General features: G+C 36.4%; 1 protein-coding gene across 5 annotated transcripts in view; it reads left to right on the top strand.

Moving 5' to 3' along the window:
- CHM (CHM Rab escort protein) overlaps nucleotides 1-19,664 on the top strand; it is a 187,413-nt gene that overhangs the window by 65,099 nt on the left and 102,650 nt on the right. For 4 of the 5 annotated variants that reach the window (XM_003824441.6, XM_024927340.4, XM_034950572.3 and 1 more), the window contains exons 3-5: nucleotides 1,405-1,477; nucleotides 4,320-4,444; nucleotides 19,184-19,571. In XM_003824441.6, the coding sequence (XP_003824489.1) occupies nucleotides 1,405-1,477; nucleotides 4,320-4,444; nucleotides 19,184-19,571 (586 nt within the window). The remainder of the gene's footprint in view (nucleotides 1-1,404; nucleotides 1,478-4,319; nucleotides 4,445-19,183; nucleotides 19,572-19,664) is intronic. The other variant, XM_055106930.2, reaches the window with a different exon arrangement.

Raw genomic sequence — 19,664 nt, 5'->3', positions numbered from 1 at the left:
ATCAGATGTAAGTACGATATGATCTATATTAATAAAGCTACTTTCACAGGCATTTTATTTAACCCTTTTCTGTTAGAGAAAAGCAGTATTTGTTTGGTAAAATGCTTGAGCCTAAAATCTGCTTACTTTTCAGACCTGTGTCGACAGTTGATTTAGGAAACATGAATCAGAATTGGGAGATGATCTCCAGTAGCATTATGGAAGAGTTATTTTATATTTTATTTCATTTCATTATTTTATTTTATGATAGGGTCTTGCTATTTTGCACAGGCTGGTATTGAACTCCTGGGCTCAAGGACTCCTCTCTCTTCAGCCTCCCAAGTAGCTGGGATTACAGGTGTGTGCCACTGTGCCTGGCTGGAAGAGTAATTTTAGATATCACATTATAGGTTTTATTTTTTGTTTAATTGTTTAAAAACCTTTCATGGATTTTTATTTTATTAGAGAAACAGAGAAGCAAAAATGAAAATGGAAACAAAACCAAGAATCCCTCCCAACCAGAACCAGAATGGGTGTTGTAGGTGGGATCAAGTGTACTTGGGGGCTCATCATACAGAGTCAGTAAGTGCAAATCGTTTTACAAGGATCCGGAGCCCCAATATGCAGTGAAGAATTAAAGAGTTCTGGTTGCAAAAAATCCCCACTTAATGGTCTAATGTCTACAAGGTTTACCTGACCTATTTAGGAGACCTCTGGGTTGTCCAAAACAGCGATCTTCACAGGACTGAGTAATGAAGAATAATAGCTCACCCGGTTATTAGTGATAGTTTTGTTTCTATTATACTTATTGCAAATATCTTGATGTGATGTGAATAACTGTTTCCCAGTATCTCCTTTTATTTTTGGCCCTAAAGGCTAAGAATAGCACAGGGTCTTCCACTTTATCTAGAGTAGCCAATTGTGTGTCTGTGTGTATGTGTATGTTTTGTGTTGGAGATGGGTTTGGTGGTGGTGGTGGTGGAGGTGGCGGAGGTGGTGGTGGAGGAGGAGGAGATTTAAGTACTTACAGAAAACTTAGCAGTTTTTCAGTAGCTTTCTTTGAGATCTATCAAGGTTTTCTTCCTTGCCACATTTGTTAACCCAAGAGTCATATATATTCATGTTACCTGCTAAATGCCCATGTCAGGCGGTTCACATAATCAGTGGAGAAAGCTTTAAGGGAGCCAAAGATGTTTTTTAACTCCTTATGTGATGAAAAATTTCTTTTGGGATCTGAGAGGCCCACTTTTAGCCTACCACTTCCACTTATGTGAGCCTTCCAATTATGTGTACTTTTGAACTCTTGAGGCAGTAATATTAAAAAGTGAAGTAAGTTTAAGGGTTAAAGATGGTTTGTTGATGAAGATCAGTGAATTGATTTTTATACCATTTTCTTTACTTTTTTTTTTTTTTTAATTGTTACAGAAGAAGCTACTATGGAGGAAACTGGGCCAGTTTTAGCTTTTCAGGACTATTGTCCTGGCTAAAGGAATACCAGGTAAAGTTTGTATCTGACCTTTTAATTTGCTTTGTTTTATTGTATGTTACATAGTAACCCTGCACTGAAGAAAACCCTAAGCTTCACCTGTAATACAGGATTGATTCTTTATTTTTATTCACTTATTTTACAAAAAATATGTAAAGTCACCTTTTTAGCTAATATTTTCCCAATGTCTTTATCCCTTTTTAAATATAAATAGAGCTCGGGTGCGATGGCTCATGCCTGTAATTCCAGCGCTTTGGGAGGCCAAGGTGGGCGGATCACCTGATGTCAGGAGTTCGAGACCAGCCTGGCCAACATGGCGAAATCCCATTTCTACTAAAAATACAAAAATTAGCTGGGCATGGTGGCACGTGCCTGTAGTCCCAGCTACTCAGGAGGCTGAGGCAGGAGAATCACTTGAACCTGGGAGGTGGAGGTTGCAGTGAGCCGAGACTGCACCTTTGCACTCCAGCCTGGGCAACAGAGTGAGACTCTGTCTCAAAAAAAACAAAAAAAAAAATATATATATATATAAATAGAAATAGAAATAGAAATGTTGGTTGAAGAGTAAACTGTTTGTACTTAATAACTATTTCCTAATTATTTATGTGCCCAAATATAAGATAATAATTTTTTCCCCAAAATCATCTTTAGAAAAAATATCCTAGTCCTTATAAAATCTCACATTTACTGGTTGCTCTTAGAGTCAGTATATTTTGAACAAAAACCTTTTTTGAAAAAAAGAAAAAACCTAACAATTTGGGGAATATACATTAATTTGAAATGATCTCAGTGGTGATTTTGTATTTTATAGAGGTCACCTGACACAATCAGCCAAAAGAAAAAATCAAAGAAATTTAGTATGAATTCAGTAATTTTTTTTCTAAGAGTAGGATCTCAATACTAAGCTGTTGAATACCATTATAAAGAAACTGTTTAGGGATCACGTATAGCATAATATGGAGAGTCAGTTATGGAGCTTGCCAACTTTTATAAGACAGATTTAAAAAAATCTGTCCTACTCTTATGCAGATTGGTACATGTGGCTTGAAATGAAATTTCTGCTGAGAGCATCATACAGAAGATCAGAAACTGCTGTATCGCAAAAGAATTTAGATGTTTGGAAAGGAGGATGATGTAGTCCAGAAAATTGTATTCAGTTAGCTAAGACTTGTTAAGCATTTATCATGTGCCAAGCACCATTGCATTGATTGATTGATTTAATCAATGTACATGACTTAATCAGTATACATGACTCAAATAGTGCCTCTCATGATGACAAAGACACTGATATTGAAGATGCAGTGAAAATTCAGTTTGAATATTGTTGCATGAAATGAGTATAGAGAAACAAGCAGTATTTGTAAAGTAGCATTTCATATAATAATTCAAACTGTGTAAGTCAAGAGAGTAAATAAGTAGATATTTAACTGTTTAGTCTGTGCTTAAATATTCATGTATTTACTTTGATCAGAAACTCTTTTTTGCACCTTATTTTTGGGAAGTGTATGTGAGGGTCACCTTATATTTAGGCATATTTAGTACTTCCATGAGAAAATGTAGTGTAGATTCTCAAAACAACAATAACAAAATATACCCCAATAGTCTGAATGGAAATTTAAAAAAATAAATTTGGTAATGTTTATTATTTATTCAAATAAAAATGTTTTTCTTGAAGTTTAGTTTATTTTAATGATTGTTTTACTCCAGAATCTTGACCCTGCCACTGTCTTTGTCTCTCCACTCCCTTTCCCTGGTCCACAGTTCTTTTCTTAGGCTGGTAACCTCATGTCTACACATTCAAAAATCTTGTATTTCACCTTCTCTTCTACTTATGTTTGGATGTTTAGTACTATCTAATATTATACTTGATAATAAGAGCTGTATGTCACTACTTTTCTTCAGTTTAAAATGTTAAACTCAGGACAACAAAGCCTTTTAAAAATATTTATTGCCTTTATGACATTTGTAAGTTTAAAAGTTTTCTGAGATGAATTTACTTAAAAGATATTGTAATTCTATTTTCCTACTAGTTCCTTCAGTATGTATAATACAGTTTCAAAAAGTTTTCTCTGAGAAAGATATGTATTAAACAGCTTAAAATTTTAAACAGATTAAAAATTGATCCTTGACATTTGAAAAAGGTATATCTTGACACCTTCAAAAATACTGTGTATTCAAATACTCCATAAAATATAATTAGGAATTACTGAACATTTTAACGGACCACTTTCAACCCTTAGTGAGAGTTTACATGCTTTAGTACACATTCTTGTTTTTTATTGTCTTTCTTGTTTTTTAAGGTATTCAGGGACTAATTATTATAAAGCCCTTAGTTATACTGGGCTGAATATTTTTCATAAGTACTTTTATATGTAATCAAAATTTGATATGACTAGCGACCAACCTTCAAATATCTGAAAATAAATAGAACGAAGTTATTTTAACTCTGCTGTTTTGACCAAAAAATGTTTAAAAAAGGCTCTGTTTTTATTAATAAGTAATGTATATAACAGATATACTTGATTCTCAGCAGATAGAGGGTTAGTTGTCCTAGTTCTTAAGCAATGTCCAAACAGCCATGTCCAAATGACTTTTTCAAAATTTCATATACCCTGACAGAAATCTGTAAATCAGATCTAGTTTTTCATAGTATAGATTTTACACATTGTTTTTCTCCCCTTCCTTTGAAGTTGAAACACTTGTTGGACTTTCTTTGGTGACTCTGAGGTGATATCCTTTGAGTTTTGGTAAGATGAAATAAGCATGAATTTAGACAAGAGGTAAATTTTCTCAGAAAATTGCATGTTTCACACTGCCCACTTTGATTAAAACTTCTTATCTGTGTTTTGTTTAGGAAAACAGTGACATTGTAAGTGACAGTCCAGTGTGGCAAGACCAGATCCTTGAAAATGAAGAAGCCATTGCTCTTAGCAGGAAGGACAAAACTATTCAACATGTGGAAGTATTTTGTTATGCCAGGTATGAAAAGTATTTACTGCAGGTAAACTAAATTAATGACTTTTTCACTCTTCTTTAGAAGAAGCCAACAATAAAGATTTATGTGGCATTGGTTGCTACAAGTCACGTTAATATGCTGGTTTTGCCTGTTTTTAAATGGAACTTTCAGTTTTCTCTGTTTAGGTAATAATGATAACATTTTACCTTAACGCCTCCGAATTTACCAAGCCGTTTTAAATATATTATCTCATTTGATCATTAAAACAATTCTTTGCTAGGGTAGGGCAGATAGTAGTATTAATAGTTGGATTTTTTTTACAGAATCCTCAATGGAACTTAAGGAGATTAAGTAGTTGCAGAAGGTCACGTGGCTTGGTAAACAGCAGGGCCGCACTTAAGCTCCAGAGTGGTAGAGCTCAAGATTAAATTCCAGAGTTTTTCCTACTGCTCCAGTGTTCTTCCAACTATATCATCTTTCTTAGATAATACTCAGTGTAGCAAAATGGAAGATTATCATTTTTGAATACATAAATTTTGTGGGCATAATATTTGGGTACATATTTTGGTAAATTAGGATAGAACAGTTGGAAGTAATGTTTTAAGTATCTCCCTCTGAGTGAGAGATTCACTGTTTAAAAACAATTGGATTAGTATACTTTTTCAAATGATATATGATTGACAGGTTAAAAGGTAATAATCACATAGTTAAGCCATTCAAGTAGTTATAGAGTCCAGAGGCTTAGAACATCAGTCTGTCAGGCACTTTAATAGTAATTAAAACTTAAAATTCAATACACCAGAGATTCTTCAGGATACGCTTTGTCATCTTACATATCATTGTTGTGGCAGAGTGTTAAGCATGAGCCTGTGAAAAGTTTGGTAACATGTGCTTGACTTCCTAACCTATGTTCATATCTTCCATGTAAGTAGCATTCTTTCCCCATAATATACTGTTTGTGTTCTGTGATTTTCTGTAAAAGCACAGCCTTTGAAATGTCTGGTATAGATTATAATTTGTATAATGCTAAATGCCATTTGGTATGAAAAGGTACAGCTCACTAGATATTCTTCAGAGCCAGTGCTGAAAGATTTAAAACGGAAGATGATTTCAACTGAAAAAACATATGCTTTAACGAAATGAGGAATAAATATTTGGTAACTTTCTTACGTGCTTTTGTGTGCCCATGAATATTATATTACTTGACTACAATATAGTGACAGTCACACTGGCCTTCTGAGAGGTATTATACTTTTGTTACTTCAAGGCCACTGATTACTTTTTATGATAATTGAGGTTAATAGTTTCTAATGGCTGAGTTGATACATTTTGAGTGCAAAGAAAATTATCTCATTTTCAGTTCCTGATCTCTTCAGTTTCATTTGTATAACTTCTCAAAGTGAGAAACTAAATGGTTGTTGGTGGAAGGTTTGTTTGAAGACAACGAAATAGAACTCTGTTATATGTTCCTCTTGCCAGTTAGAGCGTGGAGCATAAAGTGAACTGGGATAATGTTTTATATGTCTTAATTCACTTGGAAAAGTTAGCTGGTTATTAATGTCATAGTAGTAAGCAGGAAAAGCCTTGAGAACATCAGGAAAGTAGAGAAAGTACAGAAAATCCATTTGTAAGGGCTATCTATAGTAAGTGCTGGCAACATGGGTAAATAGGACTAACAATATCTCACTTAGCCCCAGCAAGACTGGCATCCTTAATCTTTTGGATCATGTTCACAAACTTGAAATTATATGAAAGGGGCTAGGGCCAAAATAGTTGTCACAAAGTTTTACATTATACAGGAGGTTATCATCAGCACTCACTGACTTAAAAGCCTTATTTATTTAATACGTATTTCTGACAACCTCATTTTCTTTCTGTGTGTGTGTGTGTGTGTGTGTGTGTGTGTGTGTTTGTGTGTGTTTTCCCCCTAGCATTGTAGTTTAAAGCAGCAAATAGGAAAGGGGTATCTGCTAGAGGCAAGCAAACTGAGAACCACATGGAGACTAGGGTTATAGTCCTTGACTTGCTATGTGATACTGAGCAAGGGATGTCTCTATTTTGAGTCTATGTTTTGCCATTAATGAAACATGTTTGGAAGGGTTTGGACTAGGCAATCTCAGAAGTCTCTCTGGGCTCTAACATGCTACTATTTTTTTTTTTTTTTTTGAGACGGAGTCTCACTCTGCTACCCAAGCTGGAGTGCAGTGGTGCGTGGTCTCTGCTCACTGCAAGCTCCGCCTCCCAGGTTCATGCCATTCTCCTGCCTCAGCCTCCCGAGTAGCTGGGACTGCAGGCGCCTGCCACCACACCCGGCTAATTTTTTGTATTTTTAGTAGAGACAGGGTTTCACCGTGTTAGGCAGGATGGTCTCGATCTCCTGACCTCGTGATCCACCTGCCTCGGCCTCCCAAAGTGCTGGGATTACAGGCGTGAGCCACTGCACCCGGCTCTAACATGCTACTATTTTAAGTGCTGCTTGGTAGAATAATAAAGGAGAAGACAGCATCGGCAAGCTGAAAGCAGACTTTGGGCCATTTAGTGTATGGGTAAGTGGCTTTTCATATCAGAAGATCCCTCAAGGCCGTCACTATATTATAGTACAGTGTAACAGCTGATGATCACAGTTGTATTCCAGTGTCTTCAGGCAAAAGTTAAATAATGTTCTTTATCCTCCACTTGAAAAAGTAGAGGATTTGAAGTACGTTTTAGAAAGATGAGTATTAAAAATGATTAGAATAAAAATTGTACCCTTTTAAGAGACGAGGTTTTGTTATCTAGAAAATTCTCTTATTTCCTCTTGAGTAAGTAAGAGTATCACTATATAGTAGATCTTTAACATTCTTAAAGGATACATTGCAAAATCTTCATGGATACCCTTTTGTAAATAATGAAAAATATGGTACAGGTTTCTGGCTTTTTGTCGTTGCTTTTTGAAACATATGTGTTAGTGATGCTAATGTTACATTTTGCAGATATGGAGTTTGTGTGTATTTAGTTCCATACAATTTTATCACATTTGTGGGTTTATGTATTCACTATCACAGTCAAGTTACAGAGCAGAACAGTTCTATCACCACAAGGACCCCTACTATTATTTTTCTGTAAGCACATCTGATCTACTTCTTACTCACCCCTACCATTCATAACTCCTGACAATCACTAATCTGTTTTCCAGCTCTATAATCTTGTCATTTTAAGAATATTATGTAAATGGAACTGTATAGTATGTAATGTTTTGGCATGGGCTTTTTTTTACTCAGCATAATTCCCTGGAGATTCATCCAGGTTGTTGTGTACATTAGTAGTTTGTTCATTTTTCATCACTGAATAGTATTCCACAGTAATGGGTTTACCACAGTTTGTTTAATCATTCACCCATTGAGAAACATCTTACTGTTTCTAGTTTTTGCTATTATAAATAAAGCTGTTATGCAATTTTGTGCATTGGTTTTCATGTGACTTTCTCTGGGATAAAAGTTTTCATTTCTCTGGGATAAATACCCAAGTGTATAATTACTGGGTCATATGGTAATTGCATATTTAGTTTTAAAAGAAACTGCAGAGCTGTTTCAGAGGAGCTGTACTATTTTACATTCCCACCAGAAATGTGTAAGTAATCCAATTTCTCCACATACTTACCTTAATTTGGTGTTGTCACTTTCTTATTTTAGCCATTTTGATGGCTCATTTTGAACATTTTTTCATGTTCTCTTATTTGCCATCCATATACCATTTTTGGTGAAGTGTCTGTTCATGTCTTTTGCTTGTTTTTAAAATTGGAGTAGTTTTTTACTGTTGAGTTTTCAGAGTTAAAAAAAATCCATTCTAAATATGTGTCCTTTGTCAGATATGTGGTTGGAGAATATTTTCCCCATGACTCTAGCTTGTCTTTTCATCCTCTTTAAATAGGATATTTTGCAGAGCAAATATTTTTAATCTTGATGAGGTCTAATTTATCAATTATTATTATTTTGATTATTTTGATTATTTTGGTGTGAAGTCTAAGAACTTTTTGCCTACCTATAGGTATAGATTTTCTCTTTTTTTTAAATTATAGTTTTATGTTGTACGTTTAGATCAGTGTTCTTTTTTGTTTTTCGATCTAAGGATATCCAATTGCTTCAACACCATTTATTGAAAAGGCTATTCTTCCTCCATTGAATTACTTTTATACCTTGGTCAAAAATCAGTTGATTGTACTTGGATGGGTCTATTTTGAGGTTCTTTATTCTGTTCGATCTATATGTTTTTTCCTCCACCAATACCACATTATCTTTATTACTGAAGCTATGTGATAGGCTTTACTATCAGATAAATTCCTCCCAATTTATTTTTCCTTGTCAAGATTGTTTTAGATATTCTAGAGTTTGTGCCTTTCCATATAAATGTTTAAATAAGCTTGTCTATGTCTAAAGAAAAATCTTGTTGAGATTTTGATAACAATTACTTTAATACTATAGTTTGGGAGGATTGACCTCTTTATTATTTTGAGTCTTCCAATCTATGAACATGGTATGTCTCTCTACTTATTAAGCTCATCTTTGATTTTCTTCAATAGAATTTTGTAATTTTCAGCATACTGATCCTGTACATGTTTTACTAATTGCATACCTAAATATTTAATTTTCTTTGGAACAATTATAAATGGTATTGTCTTTTTAATTTTGGTTTTCACATATTCATTGCTACTATCTAGCAGTGCACTTGCCTTTTATGTTTTGATTTTGGATATTTCTTGAAATCTTGCTGAATTTACTTCCCAGTTCTGGAAGCTTTTTTGTAGATTGCTTGGGATTTTCTACCTAGATAATTATGTGTACAGTAAAGAGGAAAAGTTTTATGCCTTTCTTTTCACTGGCTGCTTTTTTGTTTGTTGGTTTGGTTTTGTTTTTAAGAATCTGTTTTCTCTTGTGAGTCATGTGTTTTCCATCCACAGCCATATGGCAACAGGTTAATTGTGTTTTCTACTTATCCTTAGGCTCACTTAATAAGCCCTACTTTGTTCTTTTTTCCCAGAAAGGAAGTTCTCATCACTTCCTGAGGACATTTTAATTATATGCTAATGCTGGGCAATCATGTCTCTCATTTGCTGAATATATTGTTCTTGCACATGGTGTCTCAGCATATGCAATTCAAATCCATAATCTGGCCAAATGACAAATTACCAAAAGTACTACCCTTAAATGATCATTCATGCCAAGAGTTTACTGTATTTGCTTGTATCAAGCAAGTAAATAGATATGTCAAACTTGAATCATTGGTGCACTATGTATGTGGGATATTGTTTTAAATGTTTTTGTAAATTTCCAAAACATCATGTAAAAATTACTTTTTAATGATATGAAGGCTAAAATATTATGACATGTCTTGTCACTTTAGACCAGATGACTTAGCTTATTTATAGAGTTGGTGTATATTAGGGTAGAATCTATGGTTTGATTTCTTTCTTTTTTTTTTTTTTTTTTTTTTTGTCGAGACAGAGTCTCACTGTGTCACCACACTGGAGTGCAGTGGCGTGATCTCGGTTCATTGCAACCTCTGCCTCCCGGGTTCAGGTGATTCTCCTGCCTCAGCCTCCCGAGTAGTTGGGACTACAGGCACGTGCCACCATGCGCAGCTAATTTTTGTATTTTTAGTAGAGACTGGGTTTCACCATGTTGGCCAAGATGGTTTCGATCTCTTGACCTCATGATCTGCCCGCCTTGGCCTCCCAAAGTGCTGGGATTACAGGCATGAGCCACCGCGCCCGGCCTATGGTTTGATTTTCATATATGCCACTTGATTATTTAACATTAAGGAAGAGTAAAATGTGTATTTCTTGGTTATAAACAATGTCATAGCCATACCGATGAGAGGTGACAGCGTGCTGGCAGTCCTCAGAGCCCTTGCTTGCTCTCGGCGCCTCCTCTGCCTGGGTTCCCACTTTGGCGGCACTTGAGGAGCCCTTTGGCCCGCCGCTGCACTGTGGGAGCCCCTTTCTGGGCTGGCAAGGCCAGAGCCAGCTCCCTCAGCTTGCAGGGAGGTGTCGAGGGAGAGGCACGAGCGGGAACTGGGGCTGTGCGCGGCACTTGCGGGCCAGCTGGAGTTCCGGGTGGGTGTGGGCTTGGCGGCCCCCGCACTCGGAGCGGCCGGCCGGCCCTGCCGGCCCCGGGCAGTGAGGGGCTTAGCACCTGGGCCAGTGGCTGCGGAGGGTGTACTGGGTCCCCCAGCAGTGCCAGCCCACCGGCGCTGTGCTCAATTTCTCACCGGGCCTTAGCTGCCTTCCCACGGGGCAGGCCTCGGGACTGCAGCCCGCCATGCCTGAGCCTTCCCCCGCCTCTGTGGGTTCCTGTGCAGCCCGAGCCTCCCTGACAAATGCTGCCCCCTGCTCCACGGCGCCCAGTCCCATCAACCGCCCAAGGGCTGAGGAGTGTGAGCTCATGGCGCGGGACTGGCAGGCAGCTCCACCTGCAGCCCTGGTGCGGGATCCACTGGGTGAAGCCAGCTGGGCTCCTGAGTCTGGTGGGGACGTGGAGAGTCTTTATATCTAGCTCAGGGATTGTAAATACACCAATCAGCACCCTGTGTCTAGCTCAGGGTTTGTGAGTGCACCAATCGACACTCTGTATCTAGCTGCTCTGGTGGGGCCTTGAAGAACCTTTATGTCTAGCTCAGGGATTGTAAACACACCAGTCAGCACCCTGTGTTTAGCTCAAGGTTTGTGAGTGTACCAGTCGACACTCTGTATCTAGCTGCTCTGGTGGGGCCTTGGGGAACCTTTGTGTCTAGCTCAGGGATTGTAAATACACCAATCGGCACTCTGTATCTAGCTCAAGGTTTGTAAACACACCAATCAGCACCCTGTGTTTAGCTCAAGGTTTGTGAATGCACCAATCGACACTCTGTATCTAGCTGCTCTGGTGGGGCCTTGGAGAACCTTTGTATCTATACTCTGTATCTAACTAATCTGATGGGGATGTGGAGAACCTTTATATCTAGCTCAGGGATTGTAAACGCACCAATCAGCACCGTGTCAAAACAGACCACTTGGCTCTACCAATCAGCGGGATGTGGGTGGGGCCACATAAGACAATAAAAGCAGGCTGCCCAGCCAGCAGTGGCAACCCGCTCCGGTCCCCTTCCACACTGTGGAGGCTTTGTTCTTTCGCTCTTTGCAATAAATCTTGCTGCTGCTCGGTCTTTGGGTCCATGCTGCTTTTATGAGCTGTAACACTCACCGCGAAGATCTGCAGCTTCACTCCTGAGCCCACCGAGACCACGAGCCCACTGGGAGGAACGAACAACTCCAGATGCTCTGCCTTAAGAGCTGTAACATTCACCACGAAGGTCTGCAGCTTCACTCCTGAGCCAGCGAGACCACGAAGCCACCAGAAGGAAGAAACTCCGAACACATCTGAACATCAGAAGGAACAAACTCCAGACGCGCCACCTTAAGAGCTGTAACACTCACCGCGAGGGTCCGCGGCTTCATTCTTTAAGTCAGTGAGACCAAGAACCCACCAATTCCGGACACACCGATAGCATTCTAATATTTTATCTTTGATTGCAAGGAGGACTGCGCGAGAATTCAAATGGATTAGTGCAAACCCATTACCACTGCTTGGAAAATACGTCAAAGTATTTGGGCAATATAATTCTAATATATGTATTCTAATATAAATATATAGGGTGTATTTATATATTATGTATTCTAATATAAATATATAGGATAGTTATTTTTTGATTACCATGACTTATTTAAAAAGTATTCTGAAGTATTATTCAACTGAAAGGTTTTCATGATCATTTCAACATTAAATTTAATACATTGGGTATTGCAAAACAGGCTAAAGACTAAAATGTAAATTGTAGTAATTATTCTATCATAGGCTAGGTTCAAACATCATAGACTGTAAAGAACTATCCAGATTGTTTTATCAGAGCTTTGTTTTCCTGATTCTTCCTTACAATAAGTGGGCTACTTAATATTTTGGACCTAAAATATTTTTGCTACACAAAGATTGTTTTTCATTGAAGTGATTTTTTGTGATTACACAATCGAGTTATGGAAGGGAAATGAAAAAGGACTAGTGTTTATTGGATATTATCTTTGTGGCAACTGCTGTAACCTGTTGCTTTACATATTAATTTCATTTATTCTGTGCAGCAGTCATGTGCGTGAGCTATAGGTACATCTTACTGACAAACAGAAGCTCAAGGAATGCTAGAGATAGCAGAGCCAAATTTGAACTTGTGTTTTTCTAACTCAAAAACGTGTGCTATTTCCATTGTATCATGTTGTATTTCAGTCATCAGGTAAACACATGTATGCACATCAAGAGAACCAACCGTTCCACCAAGTGAATTAAGTATTTCCTTTGTGAAGACTAGCACCTAAGAAAGTGCATTTACTTCTTTAATTTACTGGAATACTATATAGTATTGTAATGTAGTTATATCTGTAATGAGAAATTAAAGTGCCTAACTCCCAGTGTTAGGAAGCTATGGGAAGAATCCAATATTCTTTAGTTGTTGAGACCAGTTTATATGCCATGGGATTTTTAAAATTGATACATAATAATTGTATATATTCATGGGATACAATATGTTTTAATACATATAAACATTGTGGAATGATCAAATTAGGCTAATTAGCATATCCATCACCTTAAACCTTTATTATTTTTTGTGAGAACATTCAGAATCATCTCTTTTAGCTATTTGAAATATGCAATGCATTATTGTTAGCTATACTCACCTTACTGTGTGATAGAGTACCAGAATGTATTCCTCCTACCTAACTGTAACATTATACCCATTGACCAACCTCTCCTCATCTTCCCCTCCCTCCTGTTCTCCCCAGTCTCTGGTAACCACTATCAAGTTTTTTAGATTTCACATATGACTGAGATCATTCAGTATTTTTCTTTCTGTTCTCAGCTTATTTCACTTAATATAATGTTCTCCAGGCTCATCCATGTTGTCACAAATGACAGGATTTAATTTTTTTTATGGCTGTGTAGTATTCTATTGTGTATATATGCCACATTTTCCTTGTTAATTCATTTGTTGATGGGCATTTAAGTTGATTCCATATTTTCGCAATTGTGAATAGTGCTCCAATAAACATGGAAGTGCAGATGTCTCTTCAACCTACTGATTTCATTTCCTTTGGCTATATACCCAGTAGTGAGGGTGAAGATTGCTGGATCATATGATAGATTTATTTTTAATTTTTTGAGGAACTTCTGTACTGTTTTCCATAATGGCTGTACTGATTTGCATTCCTACCAACAGTGTGTGAGAGTTCTTCTTTCTTACCATGTAATAGTTTCATAGTTTATGTGGGGAAATAAAAGTAGCTATTGTTTCTAGTTTTAGATCTTGAACAGACTATAAAAAGGTGCAATATATTAATTCACACTTAAATCACACAAACTCAGGTTATTCTTAGGTAAAATATCGTTGCTTGTTAATTGCATAAAGTCATCTAGTTTCTTTAGTGAGAAGAGATTTTATCTTTCTAAAATATTAACAATAGCTTTATACATTTTCTGTCCTATTTTCTGCATTGTACTGAACATTGTTTCCCTTTTTCTGGTATAATATTAAAGCAGGATGAAAACTTATTTGTTACCTTCAAATGAACCAACTCTAATGTATTCATACCAAAAATAAAGATTTTTTTGTAATAGGAATCTAAAATTCTACTGATTTATTTTGAATTCTTAAATTTCCACTTAAAAATTATACAAGCAACAGGAGCTTCTCGAACACTAATACTTCTAATTTAGATGAAGCCAATACAAATAAAATGTAAAATCACCTGTAATTTTTACAGTTTAGAGGAAATTACTCATCACTGTCTACAGTTAAGTGTGTTTTAGGCCAGAATTGAAACACTGCCCAACTAAATGTGGTTTAAACAAGTCCATAGGTAAGTGGGTGGGTGGGTAGGTAGAGGATTTGTAATTGTGCTGCTTCAGCCCATCAGAGCCCTGGGGCAGCACTCCACACTTCTCTTAGCCTTCCATTTGGAGTTACAAGATGTTTGCCAGGATTTCAAAGAGGTTCTCACATAAGAAAAAAACCTCTAAACATGAGGAAAAGGGGAAGAGGTTTTCTTAACATGTTTATGCTTTTTTATTTTACTGGAAAGTCTTCAACAAGGGCCCCCAGCAGACTCATCATTATCTTATTGGCTGAAACTGGATAATGTACTCACTTCTAAATCAATCACCAGCAAAGGGAGGTAAAATTATCATAATTGGTTTTGATCTGTCATGATCCATCCCCAAGGACTGAGCAGCTTCTCTCTAATATTGGAACAAAATTGGAGCTCTTAAAGCAAGGAGAAAAAGGGTATTTGTTGTTGAGTAGACAACCAACAGTCCTGCTGCACACCATTTTATGAAGTTTTGTTCTTGGGTAAACATGACAAGAGGTTGATATTTCACCTGTATTCTATAGTATGTGTTAACGTTTTAGGTTGGTAACAAACTGAGAAATATATATCTACCAATGTATCATATTGCAGCAATTCAAAATTGATTTCACTTTTTATATTGCTATTTTGTAGAACAACAATTTCTGAATAGTCTGATTTTTGTAATTCTTATGAATAGCCATTAAACATTTATTTTAGGAATAAACAGCTGGGTAGCAGTATAATATATACTGTGAAAATCAGAAATAAATGGCCTTAGAACAAAGTATAAACATCAAAGTAAAAGAATACAATGTCTGCAGCAAGTCGTATTGGGTAAGAGAAGGTGCAAATGGCTGAAAAATAAATGGTGAACACCTGTGCTGAATAAATTAAACACCTGTTCCTCAGTTTTTCATTTGATTCCTCTAAAAGGCTGTTACAAGGTATTCATAAGACACATTTACTTTGAGGTGTTTCTTTGTTATTACTATTAATTGGGAAGCAGTACTAGATGATATCAGAATATATACCTCCAAACTCTCAGAGTAATATATGAATTTTGGCAATTAGTGAAAAATGCATTTACAAAAAGCAGTGTTAAGCAGTTTTTATTAAGAAAAATTATCTAAAAAATATTGTTACATTATAAATGACCTTTGGAATTAAAGCTAGCAATGTAAATGACACTAAATTTAATTTGTGAAATCAATTTTGATAGTGAACATTTTTATAAGAACTAATGATGCAGATTGTTTTCCTTTAGATAAACAGTCTGCAGCTTAAGATGGTTCGACTTAATGGTTTTTCAACTTTGTAATGGTTTTATTGGGGTATTAAATGCACTTTGTCTTACTATATTGGGTTTATCAGGACGTAACCCCATCATAAGTCGAGGAGCACCTGTGTATGTTAAAATCATTGTAATATCTTAGAACTCCAAGGTTCATTTGAAGGCTTATAATGCAGCTACATTGTTTTGTAATTGGTAAATGTGTTTTTATAGTTTTCAAACACTTTTAAATTAGTAGAATTGAACTATTACTGGATTCTGAGGTTTTCTCTGAAAGGTTGAATATCTTTTTAAGAAAATGTCTTTTACCACAGTATAAAGTTTTAAATTTGGGGAAAGATAACCCTTTTAGATGAACAGAATTTTGCTTTCTGAGGCTGTCAGTGGAGTTTTAGGAGCTTTTGGGTGTCTTTATATTTTCTCATTAGGTATTAACTTCAACCTTGGCAGAACTCCAAAAATACTGTGGTTGTTTTTAATGGAAAGTGAGGACAGTGTCGTGTTTTTATTGCTTGTGTTTTCCGTAGTGCTAGGAATCTCACCAAATTATAATGTTGAGAACAGTAAAACAATAGTTTATTGATGTAGAAAAAATTTCCGAAGAATAATTTCTTCTCTTCGCTTATACCTTTAATTAAGTATTTTGACTTATATCTTCCAGGTTGTCCAGTACTGGTTAATGTATTTCATTCACTCTATAGGGCCCCCATCACAGAATGTAATAGAGAACCACTGACTAGATCATTTGCTATGCTCAGTTTTCACAGTGTCATCATCATAGTCTGTAATAAGAGAAGTTGCCATATTTTGTCTTATCTGTAAAGTGTAATTAATTATCCTTTCATTTCTTAAAATTAAAGGCATGGAACTTTTGCTTTAAGAGTTAGGCATGGAACTTTTACTGAAAAACAAAAAAGTAGGTGTGGAACTTTTGCTGAAAATTGTCCCCTTAGATCCCTCATGTAACACACTTTAGTTTTGTTGGTTTTCAAAATAATAAAAGTGAATAAGAGTGTGAACAATTCTGTAGAAAATATATAAATCACCTTTCATATTATGACTCTTCATTCTTAATGCTGTTAATAGCGATGCTATTATGTGCTTATATGGCCAATGGGCTTTTGTCATGTGAATGCAGAAAACCTAGGTATACAGGTTTTGAGTTGACTGTTGAGCTGTGGGCAGTTTAACAATATCTTATTTTTGAGTAGTTTTTTTTTTTTAGACGGAGTTTTGCTCTTGTTGCCCAGGCTGGAGTGCAATGGGACGATCTTGGCTCACTGCTACCTCCGCCTCCCGGGTTCAAGCGATTCTCTGGCCTCAGCCTCCCAAGTAGCTGAGATTACAGGTGCCCATCACCACGCCCAGCTAATTTTTGCATTTTAGTAGAGACTAGGTTTCACCATGTTGGTCAGGCTGGTCTTGAACTCTTGACCTCAAGTGATCCACCTACCTCGGCCTACCACAGTGCTGGGATTACAGGTGTAAGCCACCGTGCCCGGCCTGATTAGTATCTTATCTTTGATTAACCTTTTAGAGTTTATAAACTACTTTTCATATATGTTAGCTTTCTTATCTCACAAGAGTTTCATAAAAGGTAAGGCAAATGGACTGATCCCCATTTTATATGTGGTGAATCAGAGAGATTAAATGACTTGCCAAGTATTTCCTAAGTGATAAATCTAGGATAGAACATGGGTGTTTTCCTCACTTTGGTTTCCTAGATCTCAAAAATATTCATGTAACATTAATGATATCAATTTGTTTTTTCATTAGATTTTATTAGAATTACTATAACAGTAAATATGACATTTTATTTCTTGACATTTGAGTGTTATTCTTTCATTGTCCCTCATTTTTTTTGTAGTGTTCATTGTGTTATTTTTAATAAGGCACTTATTTTTTTCACTTAACTCGGACTTTCTAATTTACAATACCGTGTTTTTTTCTTGGCCTTATTTTTTGTGTTTTTTTGCAACAAGTTTGTTTCGCATTTGAAACAAAAATAGTCTGCATGTATAAACCATTATTAATTAAGCATTTATTGGATACCACATCTATAGAGCAGTGTGGTAGGTGTCGTGAGGGGCACAGAAGGAGCGGTGCTAAGGTATTCCCTCAAGGAATTACAGTCTGATTTGGAAGATAAAGGATATACTGGAAAACTAAAGGACTATTAAAAAGGAATGGATAAATACATGCAAGGTAAACTGCATATGTGTATTATGGGAGCATGGTATAATAGAGTGATGAGTGTAATTGGAGTAAGGAAGACTAATTGGAAGTTAAATTTAAACTTTTTCTTAAAGTAGTTTGTTAAAGTATGTGATTATGTTTGAGAATGGAAGAATTGTGATATTATGCAGAGTGGGAAGAAAAGGACAGAAGAAACAAATGATATGAACCAAACTGTCATGATTTGACAATTAGAATTGATAAATTCGGAGTTAGAGATGCCATGTTGGAAAGTAGGTGGAGATGAAACCAGAAGATTAGTAAATAAGGAAGGTGGTTTGGTTTAGAGACAGGAAGAGGAAGATTTTTTTGTGGGGTATTTGATATAAGGAAGGGCTACTGTTAGGGCTACTGTTAGTCAACTAGCAGATTTTTACTTGCCAAGACCAATCACATACAAGGCATTCTGCCAGGTATTGAGCAGTGTGGCAACTCAGTGAAAATAGTGGGTTCTGTGGAGGATAAAATATCACAGAAATTCATAAAGCAGGCAGACTGAATGGGAGCCTGTTCTATAAATCAAGACAATGGTGGACTGAGAATGTTAGCTCCAATAATAAATTTGGAAATGGGGCTTCGACTAGAGTAATAGACGTCAGTACTAAAATAGGCAGGAAATTATACAGAAAGGTCCTATTAGATACCACATTGTGATAGGCCAACTTAATCTTTTCAAGGCAGATATTTTTCCCTTTATTGAAGGTCTTCTGTCGTATCACCAAGTCAGGAATTCCTCAGTAATAATCATCTTTGATAACTACCACTGTTGAGTATTTACTATGTCCCAGGCACTGTGTCAGGCTCTTTGCATGCAGTACTTAATTTAATCTTCAAAACAACCTTGTGGTAGGTGGTATTATCTCTGTGTCATAGATGGGTAATTTAGGTGGTCTCAGAGAGGGTAATTTAGGTAATTACCTAAATTTAGGGTAATTTAGGTGGTCTCAGAGAGGATACATAAGTATCTAAGTTCGCAGAGCTTACTAGTCATATGGTCAGGGTTTGAACCAAGATCTGTTATTCTGAAGACTGTGTTCTTCATCACTGTGGTAATTTGCTTCCAATACAGTTCCCCTGTCTGCCTTAAATTCTCAAAAATGTGCATGTGACATGAAATCTTTATATCTTTCAAATCTTAATTTTGTTTCATATTTTACTGAAACATTAACAGATGAATGTTTAATGTCTGAGTCACATAAGCAAAACGTACACTGAACTTGATAAAAGGGGTAAGGGAATAAAAGTTGCTGTGAAAAGTTAAAGCAATATAAAAATGTAGCAGGGTAGAATTATCAAAAGCCTGGTGTTTATTATTATATTTCTTATTAGTCAGGATTTGCATGAAGATGTCGAAGAAGCTGGTGCACTGCAGAAAAATCATGCTCTTGTGACATCTGCAAACTCCACAGAAGCTGCAGATTCTGCCTTCCTGCCTACGGAGGATGAGTCATTAAGCACTATGAGCTGTGAAATGCTCACAGAACAAACTCCAAGCAGCGATCCAGAGAATGCGCTAGAAGTAAATGGTGCTGAAGTGACAGGGGAAAAAGAAAACCATTGTGATGATAAAACTTGTGTGCCATCAACTTCAGCAGAAGACATGAGTGAAAATGTGCCTATAGCAGAAGATACCACAGAGCAACCAAAGAAAAACAGAATTACTTACTCACAAATTATTAAAGAAGGCAGGAGATTTAATATTGATTTAGTATCAAAGGTAAGTACTAATTTTACCCATCTTTGCATTGAAAACAGTATCTGGGCCCATAAACCCAGTTTTTGTAATTCTCTGAGATGCAGAACATTTGTT

Source organism: Pan paniscus, chromosome X (assembly GCF_029289425.2).
Source record: "Pan paniscus chromosome X, NHGRI_mPanPan1-v2.0_pri, whole genome shotgun sequence".
NCBI classification, from domain to species: domain Eukaryota; kingdom Metazoa; phylum Chordata; class Mammalia; order Primates; family Hominidae; genus Pan; species Pan paniscus.
This window is presented reverse-complemented; position numbering and strand designations above follow the sequence as displayed.